Source organism: Hydractinia symbiolongicarpus, chromosome 9 (assembly GCF_029227915.1).
Source record: "Hydractinia symbiolongicarpus strain clone_291-10 chromosome 9, HSymV2.1, whole genome shotgun sequence".
Lineage (NCBI taxonomy): Eukaryota > Metazoa > Cnidaria > Hydrozoa > Anthoathecata > Hydractiniidae > Hydractinia > Hydractinia symbiolongicarpus.
In genome coordinates this window covers 4,069,859-4,097,384 of record NC_079883.1, presented here as the reverse complement: position 1 = coordinate 4,097,384, position 27,526 = coordinate 4,069,859, and the positions used below count along the sequence as shown (strand labels likewise).

Sequence of the window (27,526 nt, the reverse complement as noted above, 5' to 3'; positions counted from 1 at the left end):
CTTGTCTTATCTTTTTAAAAAAAAAAAAAGAAACAAAAAGTAAAAATAGTTACCAAGATGAGATTCGAACACACGACGACTCCCGTGTCGGTGCTCAGAGAGGCAAAAATTTCCATTCTTGTAGGACACATTTGCGTTTCAATACAAGCTCACGAGCTTGTAATAACGAGATGAAATCTTCCCCAAGCTTTTTTTCGGACCAGTAACAACATTTTGGCTGCAATCAGCCTCCTTTTTAAATGATTTTTACAACAGCTGTACGTTCGTTTAGAACACAACTTATTAATTTGTTTTTTAATCAGCCAGCGGTCCTCTTGAACCTTCAACCAATTTACGATAATAATTTATAATAAGTTTCCCCCTCCACCTTTCTCAAATTACAACAAAACACTTCCAATCTTACATATACTGTCATCAACAATATTCCTGTTTTATTTTCTTTTTTTTTGGCAGGTTTCAAGTCCAAACATTTGATCTTTTTAAACGCTGTTAACACCGCTTGAAAGAAAAAAAAGAAATCAGAAAGAAGAAACGCACCCTATTATTCCAAATATTTATCTTGGATAAATATGCCACTTCAGGGTTGGAAATAGTTATCAATGTGGGCCCTGTGGTCTGTATGTATACATTAGGTATACAGCGACATCGCCTACCCAATTTCCCTCACACGGCTTGGTAGCTGTGGCGAATGTTGTTAAACATGCCCACGCTGTGAACCAAATCACCGACCTTGTGATTGTGAAGCGAACTCTATAACCACAAGGCCATGCGCCTAAAAAAAATCAACGCTAGTATGAAAAATTGACCATGATAGGGTGTTGCTTATTAAAGAAAATATTGGAATAGCTTAAAATAAATACATTTTCTTCCTTATGCATTATAGAATACATCCCTATGTTGGCGCCTCAGATACGTATATTATTACACTAAATAAAAAAGTCTATAAAGAGTTTTTCTCGATTAGACGATTTAAACTTTCATGTGCTGGAAACTACTCTTCGCTTCTTTCTTCTTCGTTAACTGAATTTATTTCTTCATTAGTCTCTTCGACATCCTAATAAAAAAGAACAGACTATGGGTCATAACATTTCTTGCAATTCTGGTACTCTTTTCTGATCAAACTCACAGAAATAAAAAAAATGAACACACTGGAAAACAGACATACTGATACAAAAAGACATGCACAAACACGTGTTTTTAATAGACCAATAAAAATTAAGACATTGCTGTGAGATTGTGCCTGATTATTTCAAATTTCTACTATTTTTCCGATTCGCACAGAAATTCTCCAAATTCTTCCTGTACAAGCGGACAACCACATTCATCTAAAACAACGCAAAATAAATCAATGCGAGATATACCCTCGATAAAAAACGATGGATTGAAGATCTTTGAAATTCGAAAACTTGCTTCGCACTCTCTCGTGATAACTGCAAACACTTGAAGTACTTAAAAAAAATAATTAAAATTATTAAAGAAAAACACGTGAAAAATAGTACAGTTCTCTTACATACAGTCAACTTTCTTATTCCTTGTACATGCATGCGCACGAGGTTGGAAAACCATATCTTTTAAAAAAGCATAATCCAGGCATTATTGTTAATAAAACACTAATATCTTTTGTAAAATAACACTCTTATGCCTTCATATGAAAGGAACACTACACTGCACGATAGCTTCCATCAGCGTGACTTGAGCTAGATTTGCAGAAAACTTCGATCAACGCTGTATGAACATAAACGTAAAAAATGTTGACGCTGACAGAAAAACAACTAAATCCACAAAATAATATTTCATAACCTTTTCTTCTTTCAGGAAATAAATTTTTGCAAAACTTAGCGATCTTTTCGATGAAGTCCAAATATAAAATATTCGCGGAGAATATTTTTCCGAATAAAAGGTTTTTTATAATAAACGAGACACTTTTGCGATTGGAAGTTCTCCCATAGAAAACACGGAACTGTTGTTCGTGGTCGGAATACTACTTTATGAAAAAAGGTTTGCTTTTTGAATATTTTCCGTAAAAATAATAACAAGGAAGTATCTATCACACCAAAAATGGTGTGAAGGAGTGATGTAAAGTAAAAAAAACATTCTTTAACAGCATTGCCTCTGTGCAATTATGTGGAACTAAATTGACGAAGATTGTCGAAAATTAAAATACAGTTCGGCTAAACGTTATTCTCTCAAATTCAATTTAAGTCAGGGGGTATTATAAGAGGGCAGCATTTAGACCTTCAAAGAAATAAAACAAGCATATCACTTATATTTTGGGATTTTTTTCACGAGTTCTTTTTCTTTTCGCGTGACTTTTTTGCGACTTTTTTTTACGTGATTTATTTTCAATTTTTTGCTGATGTGGCTTTTTTGAGAATGACGTATTTTGACGTGACATTTATTCTGACATCGCTTATTTTAGGAGTGACGTGTTTGACGTGAATTTTTTTGACGTTACTTTCTTTGCCGTCACTTTTTCTTTCCGTGTGGCTTTTTTTGGCACGACCTTTCCTTCTGATGTACTGTTTTTTAGCTTCATTTTTATTCTGTTGTGGCACTTATTGGTCAACATATATTCTAAAGTCATGTTACCAAAAATAACACCAATATGAAAAAGGTTTTAAAGAATAAAAACTGATAAATTAAAAAAAGTAATTAAAGAAGAACATCATGTTAGGCTTAAAAACACAAAAAATATTTGCTGCATGCATATATAGGTGACATCTTTGTTTGTTTGTATATTGTACACACACGTCAACATCTGCGCATGCCTTCCACGTGACTGTAGCAATGCATTTCATTAAAGATTGGTCCAATCTCCACCCTCCATCGTTTTTTAATTTCATTTTTTTTACAATAATTTATTTGGGCAAGTTCTGAAACAATGAGTATATATAAGATGTTTACGAGGAATTCCATTCTCTTGTTGCACCTGGAAATCTAAACGAAATCTGATTTTTACCTTATAAAAATTACAACAAAAGGAATTGATAAAGAAAAAATTAGCATCTGCTTAAATGTTCTGAAAGAAGGAAAATATTGCCACGAAAATATTCCTTGTAACCTTTTGAAAGAAATATATTGGCTTTGTCAAAGATTTTGTTTTCTATTTCTATTCCAATCTTTCATCAGAACAGAAAACAACACAGAATGGCTCCTTCATACATTAACATCACGAATATGTTGGTTTCTAGCTTGTCGTTTTTCTTGAACGTGATTCTATTGTGTTTAATCGCTTTGAAGAAACAAAAACTAAACGACGCCACTCCAAAAGTATGTCTCATCAACTTGTTGGTATCTCACATTACAGCTACGATAGCGTGCGTGTATGTCGAAAGCGAGTTGCTTCTCACAGGGAATGATATATGGGAGGTAAGCACGCAGTCACAGATTTTTAGATCGTCCTTGCTCATGTTTACATACTACACATTTATACTAATCACCAGCGATCGATTCGTTTTGATTCGCTTTCCGTTAAATTATCACACTGTTGTTTCGAAGAACAAAATCACGGTGTTATCTGTAATAGGATATATCTTGGTTGCATTGATGGTGGCGTTTTCCGAACTGTTACACGTTCTCGATAAACCAACAGCAATCTTCGATGCTATCATCTTAGTATCTGCGATGGTCCTTACCTGCATTCTCGTTCTCACTGTGAATATTTACATCTACAGGATAATCAGAAAACACCGGCTAAGGGTGGTACCGTCCACGGTGGGAGCATATATGCGAAATACGTATTTCACGGTGAACAACAAAAATGAATCGATTATGGAACAAGAAAATAAAGACACTGACGAGACTGCAATAAAAACAGACGCCAGACAAAATAGATCGAATGAACTTACAAAGACATACGAGCAGCCATTTCAAAGGAAACGGACGAAAAACAACCAAATTGGTCTGCCTGCGTTTTCTATGCTGCTTTCAACGTTATTCATGATGTGCACAATTCCGAACATTGCGAGTGTCATATATACTGTGTTCGAACACAACCCAAACGTTTATATACGTCTAGTGGCGAACTTATGCTTGAACCTGAATTTCATTATTATTCCTGTCAGCATCACAATAAGAAACAAATGGATTACTAAAGAAGTGAGGAGATTATTTAAATGGTGTAATTGAATTCTCACCTCTTCTATTGTAAAGCGACCTGTCGTGTGCGATGAAATTAAGTTGATATTTTTGGACTCAAACGATAAGGTGAACGTACATCGAGCGCCCTGAAATCACAAACAAAACATTCTTTTATATTAATGTATTCCAACATTTTAATAACTAGTCATAAAACAGTGAGACTGAGGGGAATTTGCTCGCCGCTTCTGATAGCTACCATCTTTGGTGCACAAATAGACGTGCGAAAAGCATAATAAAGGGGAAAGTCCACTTTGATTGCAAAGCACGACGTACTAAGCGTTGCGCGGTCGTGACTAGAAGAAGAAGGAGTGCACGAAAAAACTAGCAAATAAGAAGAAAAGAAATAAGAAGAAAATTTATAAAAGTGCCATACCTTTTCTGAACGTGTATATTCTTTTCATATATGAAGCGAGTATAACAAAATTGTGTCGGGTATTTCAGCCTTAAGGTAGATCTATTAGAAGCGTGTACAAAAAACCCATACATCATACAGAAGACAGCTTACCACTTCCTGCTCAGCTGTTGGATCGACAATGTATTGGTCATCTTTTGAAATTACACAACACACAGCTACCAGCATGCAACGCATTGGAAGACCAGCATGAACCATACTCATACAGGCGGCATTGAGCAAAGTTGAGAGCAACTGTTTATAAAATTTAAGGAAAGAATTAAACTCTTAAGCTGCAAAAAGGAAGAAATCAAAATGATGTCCGGGAAGAAGTAAGATTCAGTGGCGTTATGTTGTTGTGTTCCATTCGTGAAGGCTACATGGTAGCCTCCCTTAATGTTTATTGCTAGGTATACTAGTAGAGATAAGCCTACTTTGGAGGCCACTTCTAAGGTACAATCAAGTGTAAACATGAACACATACCGAGCCATCATTATGCATGATTTGCATGACGATTTGAACAGCTGATCGAGGATGTAGTGCCGACAATAAAATATCCCGACAAGCATGTGTCATGAATTCTTCTAAGGCCTTTTCTTTCACGCCTGTGAAAAGGTATGTAATAATAAGACTAGTCAAAGAATGAGAGCATTTGCATAGATGTATATACATTTTTATATGTGCTGGCATTTATATTATATGTATATAGAGTGTGCGATAATAAAAGGTTTTTGATAGAAAACGTTTTTTTATTGTTTTTACCGTTTCATCCTTCAGAAGGTTCACAGTAATCAACACAGTAATATCTTCAACTCCAATTCTTTTTTCGCAATATGCATTTTACGTGTTTTGCAGCATTTAGGTTATACACCGGTCACAATTCCAGAATTTTCAGGCAAAGCTTACTGCAAAGATTCAAACTCGTTTTATGCGACATTCTCTTAAAAATGTTAGCTTTTTAACCCTCTTATAACTGGGGTCTTCGTCGCCGTGTGACTTAGGCGAGGGGCGTTAAGTGCCTGCGACTAACAAAAAAAAATCGAGATATTCCCTTGAAAAACTCATGAGTTGAAAGTTCTCATATTGATAGAGCCGCTTCATACAAACACATGCAGAAAAAAATTTTAGGAAATGACGTCATTAGTACCAGTAATGACGTCATATATATTAACTGTAAAAAAATATTACTCGTGCGTATCCTTAGGTACAACAACATTTATTAGCATATATAGAACAAATATAGAACCTAAATTACGACTTTGAAAATAGTTTTTTAAAATATATACCAGGAAAATTTCAGCAAAAAAAAAAAAAAAAGTATCAGAAACTGTATAAATCAATAATCAGAAAATTTTAATGTCATGCAATAATAAAGTTATTCCTAATTCGAGATGCCATAGACACTCCCCCTCCACCACCAAGTGAAAGTAGGGCTTTGTTTATGACATGTAAAGTGGCCCTTACACCACCCACAGACAGAATTAAAGTAATTTTCCTTACACAGAAAAACTGAAATTAAAGCCTTGTGAGCGTTATTACATAGCAAACAAATAAAAAATTGAGAAACACACCTGACATTCCAGACTTTGGTTTCAAAATACATTCTAGATAGGATCGATCGATGAGTTCTTTACTGACTTTCACTTCAGCAGGACCATATACTCCTGACGTCACCTTGGTGTCACCTGCAAATAAAATAAAAATTAAACATCTTTTAAATTTCAGCTATGAAAACAGTGGAAACTCTTTGTTTCTTGTGCCTGATAATTCGTATTTTAAATTTCAACAGATTTTAAGATTTTATAGTGACTGTAAAAAAAGTGTAAAAAAAAACAAGGGCTGAAACACTACGTCCATTCAATATAACTCCATATATTTTTTGACATTCTTGACATTTTTAGTCTGGCTAAAACAAACGCTTGCCATTTTATTTTTCGAGCTAATTATGCCATAGAAGGTAAATTTGAAGGACACATAATTAAATTTACTTCCCACTTTAAAAATAATTCTTTATCCTATTAAATATATTATTTTGGTTTGTCTGTTTAGTATTCATATTATTGTGGAAAGTTTATCATTTCTTAAACATAACAGTTTAGTAGGCAACATTTCGGGAGATCCTTTTCCCATCATCGGGCAAAGTAAGATGATGTTGAGCATCTATTTAGATAATTGCAGAGAATCAAAATTCATAAAAATTAACCAATCAGGAAGAAGCTGTTAATTACAGTTAATAACAGTAATTAACATTTTCGGACCTAGATGAAGATAACTACTTCTTCTGCAGGGCTGGTAACAAAATCTTAGGAAGTTGATACGATATGCTTTTTGTGTTTGTCACATTCCACACTGTTGATGGTTTCCTTCATCTTCCAAGGCGTTGTTCTGGATTCTGATTCCTCCTCTGGATGTTGATTCCTCCTCCAGCTGTGGTCCACAATCAAATATGTTCTTGAACTCGTTGCTTAAAATTTTGTTATTGTTTCACCTATATTATACTGCATCAAAATCTTTACACAGAATTTCGTAAACTCGACAAGGGATCTTGCTGGTACCTTGTACGAAAGGTGGGAATTCTAATATGATAAATTCCCCTGATGTTTCCCTATTGTCTCCGTTGGATCTTCTTTTTAATTTATTTTATACTTGTGTGGTGTCATTCTGACTGTATTCATTTGTGATTAATGCATTCTTCACATGCTAAATTTTTTGTTTTTTGTCCTTTTTGTCACTGACTATGCTGTTGGCTTGATTCAGTAATGAAGAGATAACACTTTCTTTGCAATTTTACTGTTGTTTGGTTCGTAGTTAAGGTACTGGTAAATTGATGTAATGCTATCGTCTAAAGATCTTGCATGTATATTGCAGCATCTACCAACGATGTATAGGACCTTCCATGGCAACTCTGTCAATTTGAGTGTAGAAGTTTGTTATTAAACAGATACCGTGTTTTTGTTAAAACATGTTCAACCAAACGCAGAAAATCCAGTACTGGAATCTTTGTCTTTTCACCAAATGCAGCATCATTTGTGTAGACTGATGTGACATCAAATGATACCATGCATTTGTTGTCTGCTATCTTTATTTCTCTGATGTATTCTGAGAATTTTTTTGAGTTCTTGCTATGGTCACTGGCTGTAATTTTGCTGAGGATAGAAGCAACAGATGTTGATAGATTGTATAACTGTGTTCCAGTGCAAGAGACTATTGGTTAAATTGAATTACCCTGTTTATGAATTTTTGGTAATCCGTTAGGGTATACTTGAAATATTTATTTATTTCCCTGAAGGAAAAAAAATGCCTCAATCACTGGATCCCAGGTTTGTAGGTTGAGCCTAACTGACTAATTTTTAAGGGGATATATAAATAGCTATATATACAGTCAGAGATGAAAACTGTTAGCTAAACGCAACTGTTCCAACTCTCCAGGTTCGATCAGGAAACTCTTGATAATAACTGTAATTCCAATTTCACACAAAGAGTGTCCTGTTGTTAAAAATATTTAGATGCTGACAGACAGGAGTTTTCTCATGAGTCCTCACATCAAATAGTATCCCACAATTGTGGGCTCCTACGTTGAGCCTTTCTGACTAAATATATAAGATAAATTAGATGGTACAATAAACTTCTTAATGCAGATTGTGTAAATAAGAAATATATTGGTATGAGTAACCCTGCATATTATCTTTCCAAGTGCTGCAAAGATGATGAATTAAGTGTGGCAATAATGAATTAAGTGTGGCAATCACCTTTGATTGCTTAACAATTGCGGCAAATTCTATTGTCCTGTTGGTACTTGAGTGCATCACTCTGTGATTTCTCGTTGGTACGTGTTGGTAGAAAGGTAAATGCCTCACCCTCTTGGTATGTTGTAAGGAGGTAGTATCCTCACCTCGTCTACTACATATGCTAGAAAGATAGCATCGAAGTTGTGGGTTTTTTTTTCACTCGGATCACCATCTTTGCAGCACTTGGGAAGATAGTGTGCAGGGTTACTTATACCTTCATCTTTACAAAAAAAAAACAAAAAAAAAAAATTTGCATGTAAAGTGTTAACAGCTCATTACAAGTTTTTTTAAAAGCATAATACTTTAAGCATATTGCTCAGCGTTGGTGAGTCCTTCTGATCTGTGTGTTATTTGTAGGTATTATAATTAGACACTCTTTTCAGGCTTAATTAATACTAATACATTGTCTGGCTGCTAAAAACAGGACTAATTTATCATATCAATTAGCTCATATTTAACTTTCTAATTTGTTTCGTTGATAGGCATAAGGTAAGCATACCACACGCCTAATTTTGTTTTTTGCACAAGCATAGCCCAGTCTGATTTGAAATTTTTACCTGCTTATAATAAAAAAATGCAGGTTTTTATAATGTGTATGCTCAACACAAAACTGCATTAAAAACCTTATTTTTAAAAAAATAAACTCTTTCCTTTTCAGGACATCCACCATATGCAAAAACCTTGAGCAAAGGATTTCTACTTTTCAATGCTTCAAGACCGAAATAACCAGATGTTCAGTTTTTTTATTGCCATTTCAACTGCTTGGTTCATTGTGCTTGTTTAGAAGTTATTATTTGAATTATCAAATTTACAATCTGTAATCTGTAACTTCATCAAATGTATGAATGTAATTCACTATGATCAAGACTTAGGAAATTAAATTTTATCCCACATTTCTTAGTAATCAAAGTCTACCTAGGATAATCTGCTGGCCTTCCAAGGTATTGGAAACCCTGGGTTGTCTATTAGGATTTGTGAAAGGAACTTTTGTAGTTTTTGTAAGAATTTTTGCAAAAGAATCCTAAAAATATTCTTATTAAAAATGGTCTATGAAAATTTTTGCTAAGACAATAAATCAAAGTTTGGAACTTTAGAAAAATGATTTTGTATTATACAAAGACTGGTGTGAGCCTTTGAAGAACATGAAAACTGAAGTCATCATTATATATAGTTCCTTAATTTTTCCTGACACTCATAATATTATAAATTTTTTTGATAACACCTTACCTTCCCTAACCTAAAAAGCAAAATAAATATGAAATCAATTTTACCAAAATACTAATATAATGCCAACCTTGTTGAAACAGAGCAGATCCATCTGGCTTTTGGAGCAACGCTAGTTCACACTCCAGTTGTCTCATGTCATTTTATTCTAAAATTTTCATTTAATTAGATATTATTGATAATAATCTATAAAACTTATCTTTATCACACTTGACTTTACATAGTTAACCCAATTCAGGCCAGAAGGGTTATTTTAACTTCCCTTAAAACTTTTATGTAATAACTTATGAATCACAGCATGATTTACCATAATTTTAAGTCATAGAATAGTCACAAAAATGTTGGTATAACGCTACATCTGTTGTCATGCTAACTCATTCAGTACACAGGTGATCAAAACAAACTATATACATCTAAAACGTTTGAAACAGGTTTCTTCCTCCTATGATTACATTCCAACGTTTCAACTTGTCTTTGAGTACGGAAACATATGATGGTGTCATTTTAAACAGTATAAATCATTTAAATTTTTGTTATCTCAATTGTCCTCTAATGTACTAACAAATGTTTGTGGCCAGTTTTGTAGCAATATCATGAAAAGCTCGCTACAATACATATTTAGGGTAACCACATGTAGAAATATTAAAACTAATCTTACAAAGTACTGTTGCATAAAGATAAGATTCTTATTATATAATTTTAAACAAAAAAAAAAAAAAAAAAAAAAAAAAAAATAATAATGAAAAAGGCAAACCATTTAGAATTATCAGACTAGAAAGAAAATGCCGTTCTTATTGTATTTTTATGTGGAGCTTTTGTGTGTTGTGCACTGTTGTTTTAATCATCAAACCCCTGGACAATTTATCTTCTGTATCTGACTGTACAAACCATGGATGGTAATATAATGAATAATGAAAATTCCCTAAATGCATTTTCAAATATGTCTAGGACAAAAAACCGTGAAGTAATTTCTCTCCAGCCTGAAAAAAATCTCAAGTATTTTAGGTGTGCTTCTCAGTGGCATAAATTTCCTGAACTCCTCATAAAACTTGACATTTTGCATTCGTTATTAACAGCACATTTTTTGTGTATGTAACTACAGAAAGAATACAGGTTATATAAGTACAACACTTTAGCCCAATCGGTTAATATTACCCGATTAAGTGAGCCATGCAACATGACTTAATTGTGTTTACTGGAACGAGTAATTCAGCCTTGACCTCCTACTATCACCCAATTAAGTTAGTTTATGTTACTGCAGTCCTGGTTCACCTTACTATATTATATATATAAGGTCACCTGAATTGGATTACCAGATCAAGTTAGCATATGTTACTGCAACCCTGCTTTACCTTACTACAATATAAATGAGGTCACCCACTTGGATATTCTCTTCATATGTGAAAACATGCACCAATCTGTGTCCTATATATATATACCTTCTTTTGACATGTTTTGAAGTTTCGAAGAAAGAACATACTCCCGATTGAAAAACAAAACTTATAATCTGACTATGTAAAGTTTTTTGATGTGGTTTGTAACAAGGGTGCTGATAAGCCGCATACACCGTAAAAAGTGTGGGCATTTTCTGTTAAAAACAAATTTTTTCAAAATTCACAGACTTAAGCCGAAATTTGCATCTTTTTTGGTGCCAGGAAGCAAGTATGTATGATCACCTTCAATTATTATAAACCAATCAAAAATTTGATGTAGGGAACATGTGCTTTTACGCGGAAACTCTCCCCTCGCTTAAATAGGCGGCAATATCCATCTTGTTTTCATTCAATCAAAACCGCATGACAGGCAAGATCACGACAAGTCACAGCGATATTTACTTTTATCTCGCTTATTTTGTTTGTATACATTTTAATATGCCTATCTACAGGCAAATTAAACTATACTTTGGCTAAAAGCGTGCTATTTCATAAACTCTTCGTTAAATGAACATGGTTTAATTAACAAAGCTACATTTTAAATTATTCCTTACATTAAAAAACAAAACACAATGCAACCAGAGAAAAAAGCTGTATATTAGCATTCAAAGTTTAACACAGCATATTTACGCTGAATTCGCTTATATAAGTTGTATTGAATGTTTTATTTGAAGGTAACATACTATTTATACTCTAACAGCATATTTAAAAGTTTTCCTTGATTGTACAATAGTATAACGTGTAAACAATAAATGGAATGCAATTTTCACCAGCAGCTTGCCCTTAGTTAAAGCAGAAAAAGTACTCACCAGATTGGGGCATGCCTTACTCCATTGGGATGTTGCAGACTCACTCGATCAGTTAATATTACCCCATCAGGTACTTTAGGCTAAAGTGCCATACTGAATATAGGTAATTATATAAAAAATATATAAGATTGTGAGTAAAATTTTTTTATATCTCACACCAGCAAAGCTAAATGCTGTTGTGGTGAATTTAGAGGGCTGTTAGGTTAGACATTGTGGCGCCGTAGATTAGTGGTTATAGCTCTCGTACTCTGTGCGGGAGACAGGAGTTCGATTCCCTCTTGACGGCAAGTCAACATGGGCGAGTGAATGCTACCATAGCCCAGGGTTAACCCAAGCCATGTGAGGGAACTTGGGGAGATGGCACACTGTGTGGACTGTTGGATGTTGCTGGGAGTTGTCTGTTTAAGTGTAGTGACCCCTAATTAATTGGGTCTGTGTAGCTCAAAATGGAGCATTAAATACTCTAGGACTCTCCATCTAAGCCATGGCCCCTCCTGGAAATAATAGACAGGGTATATCCCTCGATATTTGTGAGGCTATCCATGTAAAATATGCACATCATATATCACATACCTACATACATCACCTGTTTGTTGGCGGTTTGCTATGAATGTGTGTTGCCTAGCTAACTAACTGACAATCAAACCCGTTGTGGTAGAGAGCCTTAGCATTAGCAGAGTGGTCATTGTGACAAAAAATAAATGCTTAATTCGAAACTAATAAACTTGCTTGACGTCTGTCAGGGGTAGGTGGGTCTAGAATGAATGTTAATATTTCAGTTTCAAAAGACCTCATGTGTTTGCCGCCATCTTTAAATTTTGTTTACTCATGAAACTTGCCGTCCACCGACTGCTTCCCAACAAAGCGCAGGGGCGCTTTCTGCACGCCAACTCATATTGCGCAATGTATGTGTGCCAATGAATAGCCTTGACATGAGCCGCAAATGAATGCGCTGCAGCGTTGATAGAAAAGTTAAGCTAAAGGCAAAAGTCCACTTCAGTTTTTCAGCACGTCGGTTCAAAGTGCACGCATTAAAGCACTCAATATTGCACAATATTTCAGAGCGCTTTTGCACGCGCTGATTATGGTCGCAGTGCGGCGTACACAGTTAAAAGCGCACGACGTGCTCAACGCACTCGGCGCACAAGCGTGCAATGTCTGCTTAATGAAGATGAATAAATATTAGCGCCAAAATATAAATAATAATAATAATAATAATAATAATAATAATAATAATAATAATAATAATAATAATAATAATAATAATAATAATAATAATAATAATAATAATAATAATAATAATAATAATAATAATAATAATAATAATAATAATAATAATAATAATAATAATAATAATAATAATAATAATAATAATAATAATAATAATTATCACAATTTGGTTGTATCATTCTGCAGAATATTGAATGTACCTGTATTTTCCCAGCCACTTAATAAAAATTGTTCAAATTTGTCATGGCAAGCCTTCCTGGCAAAATAATAAAGATTATAACAAAAAAAATATAATATTTCAGGGTTAAATTCATTTTTCAGCACACGAAGAGGAATAGTACAACCAAACTAATGTCCCATTATTAGTTTTATAATAACATTATAATTTGCCTTAACTGGAAAAAAGCAATCGAATTGTGAATTGAACTTATCGTAGAAAATAACGAACCAAATCATAGACCTTAAAATATTAAAATCGCATTTCTCCAAGAATGTCAAGCTGACTTTTTGCAAACAAACAAGGCTCGTCGTTGCAGCAGCTGCGCAGATAATGAGATTTTATAATTTAAAGATAAGGCTTAATTTTTTGATATTCCAATGTTCAAATAATTCTAGGATGTAAACTATAATGGCACGTCCCTTTTTGATGGATTTTTGTTTTTAACAAAAGGAAACAAAGCCTTTTTTGGAGCCTCAAATCCCCAAATTGCAGAATAATACAACCCCCGATTTAATAACCATTATTGGTATACGTACCAAGTTACCCAGTACACTAACAACTTAAAAGAGAGACTTCTGACAATCGGCCATCTTGGAGCGCCATAAAAAACAAACAGACGAGGGGACAGGACTACTCTGTGGTTTTATTGATGGTGTTTACTGCTCTTTAGACCTAAAAACTATTAATCAAGGAATTTTTCATTACCTTTTGATTACTGAAAGGTATTTGTATAATTTTGACAATGTTTTAACTTTAAGATTTCATATTGTAGTTAGCTGGTGTAGCTAGCTAGCAAAAGACACTAGCTAGTAGCTGGATATTTTTTGGAATTTGTTATAGCTAGCTACACTTGTTTTTATTCTGCTTTAGGCAAGTGGATAGCTGAAGCTAACACCATGTCTTCTGCCAGCTACATTTAGCATGCTGCAAGATTATAGACATCTTAGCTAGCAAGCACGAACAATTGCTGAATTTCTTAAATTGAGGAGCATTCTTATGTAATAAAACTTGCATAAACACTATACACAGCTAGCTAGCACTAGTGACCTAATTATGTTTAGTTATACAACTTGTCTGTTGTTGGTTTAGCTAACTACTGCTATAGTTTTGATAAGGACACAAATTGAGTGTAAATGCTAAAATACACAGTAAGTTTAAACAGATCGTTTAAAGGTATATAAGATAAAAAAAACTTACCGTGTAAACAGCAAAGATGTTTTAACTTTTTTCTGTTTATGTTTAAATTGTTTAGACTAAAGATTTGAGCATATTTGTTCAATTTCTAATCATAACGGGTTTTTTTCTTTCAACATTTACCCTGCTGATGCTATAACAATACCTGCAACGTGTTTTTCCTTGGTATTTATTGTGAAAAGAGAGTTTTTTTAAAAAACTTATACATTTTATCTTAGCGTGTAGACAGGTATATTACCTGCAACGAAACAAGTTTTTTCTTACAACTAAACGGTCCTTTTAAACTTACCGTGTATTTTAGCCTTAAGAACTGGCTAAACATAAAGTTGTTGTTGTGCTGTCATTATGATGCAAGCTCTATCACTTTATGGTTCTCTCAATACACTGCCCTCTCGAATAAGCGCCCACCCTAAATGTCAAAATTTTAAGCGTCCGGGGCACTTAATTGAGCATTTATGGTATGTAACTTTGGTTTCTAGTTGACCAACTGGCTACTTATTATTTGACTACAATATTTTATATCAAACAAGATAATGCATTTATTATATTTTGAAAAAGATCAACCATTTTTTATGTTTGCAATTCATTAGCAGCTATTAGGATTTTAAAGTAAATATCAACATGCTATGATTAGGTTGAAATAAAAATGATCTTTCAGGCGAAAAACCTTAATTATTCTTTCCTTATAAATTTTTTTCTGCGTTTTTAGTGTTTTTTGCTAAATTTCGACTTAAAAGCCTCAAATCTCCCAAAAAGCAATCTGATATTACATATAGATATACACTTTTAAGGCAGTTAATATATAATGTATATAATCTTTTAGGGACTTTATTGTTTTTTTTTATCTTTATATATATATATTTTTTTCCCATCAAAATTTTTTTTATAAAAATATTCATAATGTCTTCCTATCAAATGTTGCTATGTTTTTTCAATTTCTGATGTTTTGTTATTATAATTTTTATTTCTATTATTTTAACCTCTTGGGTCTTTTTATCACAAAGTCTTTCAATAGAGCTTATGATTTTATTTTAATCCCATGTGTCATTTTGTCACAAATCTTTATTATAGAACAGCTGTTGAAATTCATTGAAGGAAATATGATATTAATATTGAGTTATATATCCTAAAAATTCACATTGGAGTGCATCGTGCATTGGAGAGTTGATATCAATAAGGTATAGGTACTTATAAAATATAGTATGTATGTGTCACAAAAACATATGTTTACAATTAATTGATTCTGGAATATTTGGGAACTTTTTTAATTGTGATTATGAATATTTTTATGAATTTTGTTTTCCTTATAAGAACATGGAATTTAGTTTGAATATTCTTCTTTTTACATTGCAGCCAAATTAAACTTTTTAAATCTACTCACATGTAATTGATATATAATAACATGTATTGTTAAAAAGATGGTTAATCATATACTAAGTTTCAAGACATCATTTTCGCTTATGTTTAAATAATCATTGAGGATACATGGCAAAGGAAGACATGGATTCCTATGTTTCATATAGTTATTACTAACCAGGATCTGAATTAATACATCCAAAGTTTAATAGTTTGTTATTGAAATTTATTTTTCAGAATTTTAACTGAAATATTGTTTTAACCAAATTTTCTATTTTAGTTAATAAAGTAATATATAAAACAGAATCTGTTAAATTTATCAAAATGACAGAGCAAACAATAAATGTAAGTATACATCAGCGCTTATTTTAACATTGATACTTGCTCAATCTTTCAGGGTATGCTTAACAAATTAATAAAACGAACTGATGCCATCATGTATATAATGCTACTTTAAGTTTTATGTTTGTATTTTTGTTTGTATTTTTGTGTTTAGACTCGGTCAAAGAAACCTAATTTAAGCCAAAAGGATATTACATTAAAGTACTGTAAATTAGGTGTTGACCAAAATGGGTTCATTAAGAAGTGGATTCATATCGATATTGGTATAAATATTTTAAATTTGTTCAAGAAAGTAGAACATAAATTACACATATTTTTTTTAAGAAACTATAGTTTAAGAATGTTGAGGCTGATAATTTTCTAAAAATTAAGAACATAAGAACATACTTTGGCTAATTCCCTTCATAGATTGAAATCAAAATAATGTGAATTATTAGAATTACTAAGAAATAATTGTTTCTGAACAGTTTTTTTACTAATATTTTTACACTAACTTCAACACGATCTTTTCCTTCCAATTCTATAAAACCTTAATCGCCAGTCATACATCTGATCATATATATTTCCCAATTTTGTGAAGAACATAAAACAATATATTAACATTTTATCAACAGAAAATTAAACTATTACTCTTTTATAGGTTATGGTGTTTTTACTGAGCGTCCTTTTAAAAAGGGAGATTTTTTGCTTGAGTATGCTGGCACTTTTATGTCATATGAAGATGGTGAAAGGCAGTTTGAGGAAAAGAAAACTGGAGACTCATTTTTCTACTTCTTCCAAGGAAACGAGAAAAATGATTGGCACTGGTAAGTTTTCGTTCTAGATACAACATGGCTGTTCATTTAATAAAATGAAACTTACTGCTAATGAAAAGGTTTCTCAAATTACGTTTGACAATTTTCTCTTTGGTGTAAGTTGCTTTAAACATAATCAAAATTCCAAGGGAAATTAAAAAAATCCTTGTATAAATTAAAATAAAATAAATGTTTAATTTCAAGAATTTTTTATGTTTGCAATTTATTAGCAGCTATTAGGATTTTAAAGTAAATATCAACATGCTATGATTAGGTTGAAATAAAAATGATCTTTCAGGCGAAAAACCTTAATTATTCTTTCCTTATAAATTTTTTTCTGCATTTTTAGTGTTTTTTGCTAAATTTCGACTTAAAAGCCTCAAATCTCCCAAAAAGCAATCTGATATTACATATAGATATACACTATATGTAATATCTTTGGTGTAAGTTGCTTTAAACATAATCAAAATTCCAAGGGAAATTAAAAAAATCCTTGTATAAATTAAAATAAAATAAATGTTTAATTTCAAGAATTATGGTTTTTTGTCATATTGGCTCCTTCAATTCTTTGTTTCAATAAGTTGTTCGCATTTTTTTGTTTATTGTGCCTACACCCTTTTTTTCTTATGTGCCCATCTTTCTAATTTCCTTTTCCCTGTGCATTATCTGACACAGTTTTACCTTGTTGTTTCAAGTTTTATGGAAATTTTAGAATTGTATTATTGTATTATATATTAATAAATTTTCATTTGTATTTTTAATTTATAGGGAGAAGAACCATATTTTTATATGGAACCCGATTTGATGTTAAATAAATAAATAAATAAATAAATAAATAAATAAATAAATAAATAAATAAATAAATAAATAAATAAATAAATAAATAAATAAATAAATAAATAAATAAATTTCTGGATTAATTGTGGTCAATGTAGTTATGATTCCATGTGAAATTCAAGTTATAATGCATATGACACATAAATTCTTGCTATTTTCTTATTTTACATTTTATGTGCATTTTCTTTTTAGTATTGATGGATCAACTTCTAACCAAAATGGAAAATTTGTAAATGACTCACTACATGGAAATTCTGTTATGAGAAAGATTAATTGTAGCAAAAGCGATATTAGACTCTGCTTATTTGCATCAAAAGATATATTGGAAGGAACGGAATTAAGGTATAATTATGGAGACGATGAAGATATCTGGTGGAGGAAAGAGGTATGTACTGTAACATCACAATGATAGTTAATCGTCTTATGTTATTCTCAAGCATTACAGTAAGCTTCAAAATATTTTCATTCAGGGTTCATTCAACAAACCACTTAATATTCAAGTAAGTTGATGTTCTGGTGAAATTTATTGCTAATACCATTTCTTAACCTGTTTTTTGTATACAATGTTCTTTTTTTAGGCGATTGAAAATAATTCATGTGAAGTAAGTATTTCTAATAAACTAAGATAGTTATTAGTTTCGATTTATCCAGCTTACCAACAATTTGTGTTTCATTTTTGTTTATGGTTTGGTTAGAAATTATTATCTTAGGAATTTTTCTATTAAGGAATCGGGAAATAAACTTTTAAAGTTTTTTTGAATAAGTATTTTATATTTTTTTATATTAACTTTATTGAAGATGGAGTCGAATGATGAATTAGATGTATTTCACTGGACTAAATACAAGTAAGTATTTTTTTTATTTATTTAACATATGTATCTGAAGGTGCTTTTTTAACAAAAATAAATTTTATTATTATTTAATGGATTTTAATGATAAGCAAACTTCTCTTAGGGACCTTCAATCCGTACCATGTGAAGTAGTAAAAGTTCTGGTTGAAAAGTGTGAAGAAACATTAAAGGGAATATTTACTGGAAAGGTAATGAACTTATGATTTTTACTTACTTGTGTAGTATTCCATGAATAGAATTTTGTATGAAATTTTAAAAGAAGAAATAAAAGTTGATACATAACAAAGGAAGTTACATTATTAGATTAATACACAATAACGAACATTTTTCAGGAATGGCGAAAACGATGTGATATTTACAAACAAAGAGGCCGAGCTAGAGGTAATGTAGTTTAGGTTATGTATTTTTTGAAAGTGAAAAATAAAGGTTTGTATTAAAAAGTTCTTTTTTAAATGTTTAGAATCTCTTACAAATACTGTTCGTTTTGGTGCATTTACAAAAGAGCAAATTGATGTGATTGTAAAAACTTTGTTGGAGATTTTTTGTCCAAATAACAGTACAAAGGTAATTAATTTCTCCTCTTTGTAAAAAAACTTAGGATTCCACAGGATCAAGACAGTCCTGCAATCTAAAAAACGTCTTGAAAAGTCCTGGGAATTCCTGAATTTTTTTAAAATTAATTATAAAGATGTTAAAGATTTTAATCCCTTCAATTTTCGTTTATCTTTTTGGGGTGAATTGGTAAAAGTTTACTATTGTAAAATTTAGAAAACATGCCTATTGGTGAAAAATTCCCTTTTAAGTCCTAAGTAATTTGTCTGGAAAGCTTATTTGGTCAATTTACCAAGTTACTTTTATTCTAGAACTTTGATTTCGTGTTTAAAGTTCTTTTGCCAGAGACCGTGACACTTATATACAGTCGTGTAAATGAGATATCAGTGGAAGAGGTATGTTTGACACTATTTGAAACGTCACTTTATTTATTCAACTCTGTGGTAGGAAAAAGTGGTATTACATTGAAAATTGATTAAGCTTGCTATTATATTTTGTATTTTTAAGGCTGAAGAACAAGTTAGCAATGTTGGAATTTCTGTCTTAAAGGAAGGTAGTGATTCCGATGATGGATCAAATAAAGAAAGTAAAGAACATTCAGGTACACGAAGTCGTTCATTATAGAACGAAAAAACGATGGAAACGTTAAAATGAATTTTAATTTAATTTATATCAATCTACTTCTTTTGTAGAAAACGAGTTTAGTCATGATGTTAACTGTTATCCTCCAACAGATGATGATGATATTTCTCCCAAAGGAAAAAGTACGGTTGCATGATTTAGCATTTTGAAAGTATCTTTGTTATGTACATTATTCCAAAACTGGTTCAAACGTTTTTCTAGGTATTCTACAAAAGCGTTTAAAGGCAGAAATATTTATAGCTAAAAAGGAGAGAAAAGGTATGTATAGTCTATCTCATGGGTAGAAGTAATTTAGAACACATGATTATTGCACTTGTAACATTTTAGATTTTTATCTAGAAAAAGACGGAGACAGTATTGGCGTAAGCACGAAAAAACAAAATAATGGCGAATATTATCATTCTGCTTTTGAAGAAGAGAATAATGAAGAGGAAGAAGAAGAAGAAAAGAAAGAAGATATGAACTTAAAAAACAAAAATGGGTTTGAAGGTAACAAAAGGACTAAATTAAAATGCCTAAAGCAGGATGGACGGAAGAAAAAGGTCACTGCAAAAAAAAGGTTAAAAAACAAAAAAGGTATATTACCTCAAACCTCAGGTATATTAGCAATCGACTCTGTTTGGTTCATTGTTCTTATTTCTTATTAACATTTTTAAAGTTCCAGAAATGCCGTCTACTAAAAGAAGGGCAATCTCAGCCAAGGAAGTATGGAAAATTGTCAACGAAAGAAATCGTCAAGGTATTAAACAGTATAAGTATACGTTAACTTTTAATAACATTCCAGCATTTTCATACTTATACAAAATATTGCTCGAAATATTGCTTAAAAACCTGACAAATTATTTAAAAAAATCAGAAGTTGATTTCGTATGTGCTATAAATTATATTGTTTTTAGACGATTGGTTTGACACAACTGGAAAAAGCGATGACAATGAGTCCAACACACCAGAGTCAGATCTAGAAGAAAACGTTCATGCCAGTATATAAAATTCTTTTGTTTAAATTATCAGTACCAATTTGCTTACTTGTATATCAGTAATGTTCTCCTTTGTTTTATTAAGTTTTGTGACACAAAAATTACATTTTTTTAAATGATTTTTTCCTTTAGTTGTCCATACCCTCTCAAAGAAAGAGAAAAGAAAAAAGAAAGAATCAGGTGAGTAAGAATACTAAATAATGATGTCAGTACGTCACTGCCAGTTGCCTGCAATTAAATTTCGGATTTTTAAATTTCTTTTTTTTCAGATGAGATCATGGAATTGAAGAAAAGTATGGAGGTCATGAGGAAGCGCTTAGAAAAAGCAGAAAAAGCAGCCGAGAGAGAATATACGTACGTAGAAGGTGATAATGAAAATGATGATGACGATGTTGATATGTCTGTACAGAAAAGTGAAAATACAAGTGAAGAGATAAGGAAAACACATAAGATCTTAAGCCATGGAAAGATTCTTGCTAACAAGAGAAAAGCTGAAAGAAAAAGGAAAAAGATGTTAGCCTGTGTGAACAAGTATGTCGGGCCTCCAGGTACTATAAAAGAGCGCAAAACTGGCGTTATTGACTACAGAAAAGTATATGACATTAAATGCCCGGTTTGTTCAGTTGTATCTAGCAGACTCTACCAGCATTTAATGCTTCAACACAAATTTTCGGATAGGGAAGCAAAACTAAAAGAGTCAGAAGTCAGGGTGATGTTTCTTTGGTCAAAAAAGGAAAAGCATGGTATCCCAAAACCGTTGCCTTGCGCAATCTGTGGAGTTTGGCACCTGCGTCTTCGTACCCACCTGAAAAGGAAACACAAATTTGAAGGATCAAAAATCACAGAAATTTTAGAAACTGCGCGAAAAGAAAATTGGGCTAACGAAGGATGTTTGGAAAATAAAGCCAAACTAGTCAAGACAGCCAATCAAAAGAAGCTAGAAGCTTTTAAAAGTGAAGTGGAAAAGAAGAAAGGAGCTGTTAAGGCAAAAAGGTAAGACAAATCCTTCTTATTGATATACATGTTCCATCGTTATCCTAACCCTAGTAGATCGTGGTTACGAACCTGAAATCCTTACAAATAAGACATCATTTATAGGATTTTCTAGCTCCAAACTTTATTGAACTTTTCCAAAACTTTTTCAATTTTTTTATCGTGGAACTCTTTAAAACTGAACCCACACTAGAATTTTTCTGTTTGGTAAATTTAAAAATGATTCATTTTATCTTAGGTACAGACAGCATGTGGAGTACATATGGACTATTATCGATCCCAACATGGCAGTGATACCAGCCAGTGCATTTGCAAATTGCTTGCTTGTTGAAGATAAATACCACGATCCAACTTACCGCTTGATTGGTAAAGGAGGAAATGAGGCTTCCACTCTAAGGGTTAGATACGTCGCTTTGAGAGCATTTATTAGATTTTTACGTCGTCGCCATGTCTATGGAGGCATTACCCGTGATCAAATGACAGCTTTGTCGGAATATATCGATGAATGGAACGCTGATTTTACTGAATCCATTGCCCAGCGTAAAACTGACATTAGACGAATTAAGATTAAACGCTTAATGACTCCTACCCATATGATTAAATATGGCCGATCAAATTTTGTGCAGGGTCTTGTGAAAAGTATTGAAAGGGTCGCTAAGTCTGAGAAACCTACAAAACGGTTTTGTCAGCAGGTCAGAGACTATCTGATTACTAACTTGTGCATAATGAATGGGTTGAGATCATCAAACCTGATAGAACTCAGGGTTTCGGATGTCCAGGAAGCGCACACTAGCGAAGAATATCCTGGATACATGGTGTTTACTAATTCCCGTTATAAAACATCCACAATATATGGTGAAAAGGTCATTGTCTTGCCTAAAAACGTGTTTGAACATCTTAAATACTATGTCAAAGAAATAAGGCCTGTTTTGAATCCCACAACAAATACTTATTTATTCATTTCATCAGATACAAATCAACTGTCGCACGCTACAATTGGCAGTAGCCTGACGTCATCTTTCAAAAATGCGGCGGTATTTGGCAAACACGAATATGATAGAGTAAGTCCTACTCGAATAAGATGTGCATGCGCAACATTCGGGTGTAAGGTTGATGGAATTGACAGTGGCTATTTTGCAAAGCACTTTATGAAAAATAAAGAGGATACCACAAATATCCATTACAATTTGTATTCAAATCATAGAGAGGCATTAAAACTTGCTATGATGATGGGTAATACATTTGAAGTTGGTGGAGTTACGCAAACGTTAAAAAAAGAAGATGTTGAAAAAATTACATCTGCAATCTTAAAGAATGAAAAAGTTATGCCCTGTAAAGATGATGTTATCGAGTGGGTAAGCAAAAACAATAGCCTGGAACCAAAGGAATTGTCAGATTTTATGGATATTTTGGAAGAGCTGGAAGGGGAGACCAATAGAATTGATCTTTTCTACAATAAAAATGGAGGAAATGTAAAGAAAGTAAGTTGATCCATTATTTGCTTTGTTTTTCTTCATTATAAGGAAATCATGATATAAAAATGATTGCGTTTTTAAACTTAAAATAACTTTTTTTTACAGAAGGATGCTAAAAAGTCTGTTGCTGTTCCAAAGACAACACTTAAAACGTATCCAAAGCGAAAACAAAAGGTGCTACACTTTTTTGCTCTATAAGAAAGACGAGTATCACGCCATATAGATCAGTCAAATTCTTTAACGTAATTCTGGATCGAAGTTTGGTTTTGCATACTTTTACCTTTTACAAGGAAACGGTAGATCCATTAAGGCGGTTTTTCACTTAAAACGAAATTGATTAATTGATTTATGAATGTCATAAGTAGGATTGTTTTGATTTATTTATTTATTTAATATTTTTGTTCAAGTAATCTTTAAACAGTTTGCCTTTAGTTACATGCCTGGTACATTTTACTAGAGGTTGCCAAATTTCAAATTTCACAATTTCTTTACTTCATTTTATTTTAGCCACCTAAAGGGAGTTGTTTAGTATTACAGCATCAGGTACTATTTATTTTATAAAAACATGACACGTTTTCTGTTTTATTCCTTCATGTGTGATATTTTTAGGGATTCTTTTTGTTAAATTTTAGTATGGTGAAGACTCTATCGGAAGCAATTCGAGCAATAATGATGACTCGAGTGAAGAGGATGACAATTCTATTTGCGAATTCTCTGCTGAAAGTTTAAATGACATTTCTGACGAGAACTTGCAAACAATGTCAGAAGTTGATGACTGTGAAGTGGAGAACCATCCTTTAAAAGATAGTTTGGACGAGGTAATTTCAGGAATAGTTTTCTCAATCGACACTTTCCGAATAAATTTTGATGTACCGCAGTTTTTTTAAAGTCCTTACAAAAAATTTGAATACACCTTAAATTTTAATAATTTGTAAAAAAAAATCCTTTTGTTTTAAATACTTAAGGAATTAATGCCGCCGTATTATATATAATGACTTTTTATTATTGTAGAAAATTGCGAAATATGAAACAGTAAAGAAAAACGACCTTGTGAAAGGAAGAAAGCACTGCAGGACCATGTTTCTCGGTCTTACGTATGTATGTGAAGAATTAATGAAACGCAAAGATTATGATAACGTGTCAAAAACGAAAACATTTACAGCAAACGAAGTAAAAAGATGCATTAGCAAAAACGAAAAAATGAAAGAAGCGTGCAAAGGAAAAGACGCCGACTACTGGAAATATTTAGTTTTAAATATGCGTGAGAAATACCAAAGAGCTATGAAAAGGGAAGAATACTGCAAATGTCGTCAGTGGTTAAATGAAGCAAAGGACATGATGAATCACTGGAATACTTAGTGTCGTTTTGTCATTATTATGTGGCACAAACCGTGATGCATTCATCAAGCGCCCCACTCGTAATATCGACTCCCTAATATACGCTTTTCCTTAATATGTCCATTTGTTTAGGTTTTTGGCGCCCCACTCAAAATATTACCTCCCTAAAACAATTGCACCAAGAAATATATTTATCTATTTCACTTTTTGATTAAAGTAAAAACAGAAGTCAATAGTTTAAAGATATATATAAAGAGCCCTGGCGCTTAATCGATGCATTACGGAGCGAGTAGAAAACTTTTAGCTACGTAACTTTCCATCGTTGACATATATGCATGAGAAACAATGTCATTTCGCTTTTATTTTTTTTATTAAGCGTCTCTCTTTCACAAGCTGATCGGATGGCTTACTTGTTGCTTGTTGACCATCAACTTGAGAATATCAAATTCACGCGTTAGCTTGCAGAGTTAATTCACAAATCGAAATCAAACTTAGGTGTTATCAGTTTTTTGTATACATATTATTTGCATAACTTTTAGAGATATGTATCGGAAATATGTTGAAATTCCGATCAATTTTCATTTATGTATTTCTTTTTAGTTTTAAAGATAACATTTTTTGACATCTTTAATTTTGTAACTTTATTAAGATTAAAAATATATTTATCTTATCAAGTCTAGCAACCTTTTGTTTGTTACATCGGTTCTGTTAGGCAGTCAAAATTTTGCGTTTTTTAAAACTAGCGAAATTAGCAATAGTGTATTTAGATTCTTAATCGAAATTTTCTACCACGACAATACCTTTTCCCGTCTATTTTGACTGGTTGATAAGGGTTACACCAAATCAGGAAGTGGTGTGAATTATCTTTGGGAATTCATTGAAATGCACCTTTTTTATAAGAACAAATTATATAAGAACATAGGGCTTCACAGGTACAAAACTTTGGAACATGTTAACAATATTTTTCATCTTTGTCAATACCGAGAAGTACTGAAATGTTCCTTTAAACGAAAAAAATGACAAAATAAGAGAAAAATTAAGAAGAATTTAAAAGCATTTTGAGACAAATTAAAAAAGTTATAAACATTCGTAGGCTTCCTTCAAGTTGCATGTTTTTACAAAAAGCGTTTAGTAGACGCGAAATATGCAATTTGAAAAGTAGTTGACAATTCTTTTTTTATTCTCCGCAATTTGCAAAAACTAATCTTTTTTAGCTGCAATTAATTCCGTGAAAATTGTAAAAAATAGCAAAATACTTCACCGCGAAAAAGCTGCTTTCTATGTAGAAAAAAACAAAATGCGGAAAAATACAACCGCAATTCAGAATAATACAACCAAAAAACATGGAACAACCAATTACAGAATAGTACAACCATTTGCAGAATAGCACAACCAAAAAAATCGCGTCGCAGAATGATACAACCATTTTCAGAATAGTACATCCGCCGTAATAATAATAATAATAATAATAATAACAATAATAATAATAATAATAATAACAATAATAACAATAATAACAATAATAACAATAATAACAATAATAACAATAATAACAATAATAACAATAATAACAATAATAACAATAATAACAATAATAATAATAATAATAATAATAATAATAATAATAATAATAATAATAATAATAATAATAATAATAATAATAATAATAATAATAATAATAATAATAATAATAATAATAATAATAATAATAATAATAATAATAATAATAATAATAATAATAATAATAATAATAATAATATATAACCATAGGAGATTATTTTTGTTCCGCTACAGCATTCGTTTGTATTACTTAGCAGAACATGGCTAACAGGCAACTGCGAAGTGAAGTTTTGAAACGCGCCCTGAAGGCATGCATCGTCCAACCGGTAATAAGAAAATATCAGGTAGTAGCCGTTCGTGCGATGTGGGGAAGTGATGTTGATGCCCGCGAGGTCATTTGGGGCAAGAGAATGCAGATGGAGAACATATTGCTTAGCAACGAACAAGTATCCTGTTTTTTTTCTTGTATTACCTATATGGCCAGACCTCGTAAGAGAAAGTCGATGAGGAATGAAGGGGAGGAAGAAGAAGAAGCCGACTCTAGCAGTGAAGGTGATAACAGAAACGGCGCAAATGCGCCTGAAACATTTCCTGGCATTTCTTTCTGGATCGCGTGCGACTTGCCAAACTGTACCTTAAGTCAATTTGAAACAAATTTGTCGAAGTCTTTTATGCAAGCCTGGTTGAATTTAACAACGTGCAATGCTATACAGACAAGAGGTAAATACTTGAACCTTTTAGTACTTGAAATACTGTCAATGTTTTTCGAATATTTTACGCCACATTTGATATTTGTAGGCAAAACCAGTGCATTGCAAGCATTCTCAGGATCGTTATACCAAGTCTTGAAAGACCACAATAGGGAAGAAGCAAAACGGATAGTTGAGATATCCCATCGCACAATGATTAGGAGTGCAGCTAGAGATGAAGGTGTTCAACTTGACCACGTTGCTGTAATGGAAAGCGAACAGTACTCGATGAAACCCTGTCAGTTAATTCTAACAAAAAATATTGATAAAGAGGTATATCAAGATGTAATTCGTGGTTTATCCGAAATCAGATTTACATCGCTTGATTTAAAAGTAATTGATAAATCGGAAGGTAAGTTGCCACGAACAAATTTACTTACTTCTCCAATAATAAGACTAAGTTTTTTGTAGAAGTTAAAACATGTTTTTACATTGTTACACGCATAGGCACAGAAGTAACTATTCCCGTTAAGCCAACTAACAAACTTTGTCAATCCGTGGATATAGTTCGAAGGATGATGGAGAGGAATAGCTTTGGACTGTGCAATGGAGGTGTATACAAAAAATAGGAGAAAGCAGATACACATACGTTTACTGTTGTTCGGTGAAAAGCTATCTCTATTGCTCGTTG

The 27,526-nt window shown here is 32.3% G+C and overlaps 3 protein-coding genes across 5 annotated transcripts; 2 read left to right on the top strand and 1 right to left on the bottom strand.

Moving 5' to 3' along the window:
* Positions 1 to 794: 794 nt before the first annotated feature.
* Positions 795 to 9,749, bottom strand: LOC130656918 (exosome complex component RRP46-like). Its single transcript, XM_057459858.1, has 7 exons — positions 9,614 to 9,749; positions 6,103 to 6,216; positions 5,015 to 5,136; positions 4,646 to 4,786; positions 4,137 to 4,226; positions 1,362 to 1,448; positions 795 to 1,054 (listed from the first exon to the last, which is right to left on the bottom strand). Exons 1-7 carry the CDS (start codon positions 9,678 to 9,680, stop codon positions 992 to 994), a joined length of 684 nt encoding a protein of 227 aa, XP_057315841.1. The 5' UTR covers positions 9,681 to 9,749; the 3' UTR covers positions 795 to 991.
* A 3,666-nt stretch (positions 9,750 to 13,415) lies between these two features.
* LOC130656511 (uncharacterized) lies at positions 13,416 to 25,065 on the top strand. Of its 3 annotated transcripts, XM_057459380.1 has the most exons (26): positions 13,416 to 13,957; positions 15,501 to 15,607; positions 16,066 to 16,130; positions 16,282 to 16,390; positions 16,768 to 16,933; positions 17,951 to 18,143; positions 18,229 to 18,258; positions 18,337 to 18,360; positions 18,557 to 18,603; positions 18,713 to 18,797; positions 18,942 to 18,990; positions 19,070 to 19,173; positions 19,473 to 19,556; positions 19,669 to 19,762; positions 19,854 to 19,925; positions 20,005 to 20,061; positions 20,143 to 20,379; positions 20,462 to 20,542; positions 20,700 to 20,783; positions 20,913 to 20,960; positions 21,050 to 21,773; positions 22,012 to 23,254; positions 23,354 to 23,422; positions 23,756 to 23,791; positions 23,881 to 24,066; positions 24,260 to 25,065. In XM_057459380.1, exons 3-26 carry the CDS (start codon positions 16,110 to 16,112, stop codon positions 24,605 to 24,607), a joined length of 4,191 nt encoding a protein of 1,396 aa, XP_057315363.1. In that variant the 5' UTR covers positions 13,416 to 13,957; positions 15,501 to 15,607; positions 16,066 to 16,109; the 3' UTR covers positions 24,608 to 25,065. The 3 variants fall into 3 exon arrangements, with proteins under 3 accessions (XP_057315363.1, XP_057315362.1, XP_057315364.1); XM_057459379.1 differs by having other exon boundaries at positions 15,501 to 16,130; XM_057459381.1 differs by lacking the exons at positions 13,416 to 13,957; positions 15,501 to 15,607; positions 16,066 to 16,130; ... (2 more) ...; positions 18,229 to 18,258; positions 18,337 to 18,360 and having other exon boundaries at positions 17,951 to 18,051; positions 18,460 to 18,603.
* Positions 25,066 to 26,323: 1,258 nt separating this feature from the next.
* On the top strand, positions 26,324 to 27,479 carry LOC130657186 (uncharacterized). Its single transcript, XM_057460155.1, has 2 exons — positions 26,324 to 27,247; positions 27,343 to 27,479. Exons 1-2 carry the CDS (start codon positions 26,407 to 26,409, stop codon positions 27,462 to 27,464), a joined length of 963 nt encoding a protein of 320 aa, XP_057316138.1. The 5' UTR covers positions 26,324 to 26,406; the 3' UTR covers positions 27,465 to 27,479.
* Positions 27,480 to 27,526: the final 47 nt, after the last annotated feature.

Coding starts and splice junctions, on each gene's coding strand:
- LOC130657186 (XM_057460155.1), top strand. CDS start 26,407: ATGGCTAACAGGCAACTGCGAAGTGAAGTTTTGAAACGCGCCCTGAAG. Junction 27,248..27,342: donor AGTAATTGATAAATCGGAAG/GTAAGTTGCCAC, acceptor TTACACGCATAG/GCACAGAAGTAACTATTCCC.
- LOC130656918 (XM_057459858.1), bottom strand. CDS start 9,680: ATGAGACAACTGGAGTGTGAACTAGCGTTGCTCCAAAAGCCAGATGGA. Junction 4,787..5,014: donor TCATGCATAATGATGGCTCG/GTATGTGTTCAT, acceptor TTTTATAAACAG/TTGCTCTCAACTTTGCTCAA. Junction 1,449..4,136: donor GTCGCTTTACAATAGAAGAG/GTGAGAATTCAA, acceptor ATTTTTTTTAAG/TACTTCAAGTGTTTGCAGTT.
- LOC130656511 (XM_057459380.1), top strand. CDS start 16,110: ATGACAGAGCAAACAATAAAT. Junction 18,991..19,069: donor ACAAAGAGGCCGAGCTAGAG/GTAATGTAGTTT, acceptor TTAAATGTTTAG/AATCTCTTACAAATACTGTT. Junction 20,380..20,461: donor AAGGTTAAAAAACAAAAAAG/GTATATTACCTC, acceptor ACATTTTTAAAG/TTCCAGAAATGCCGTCTACT.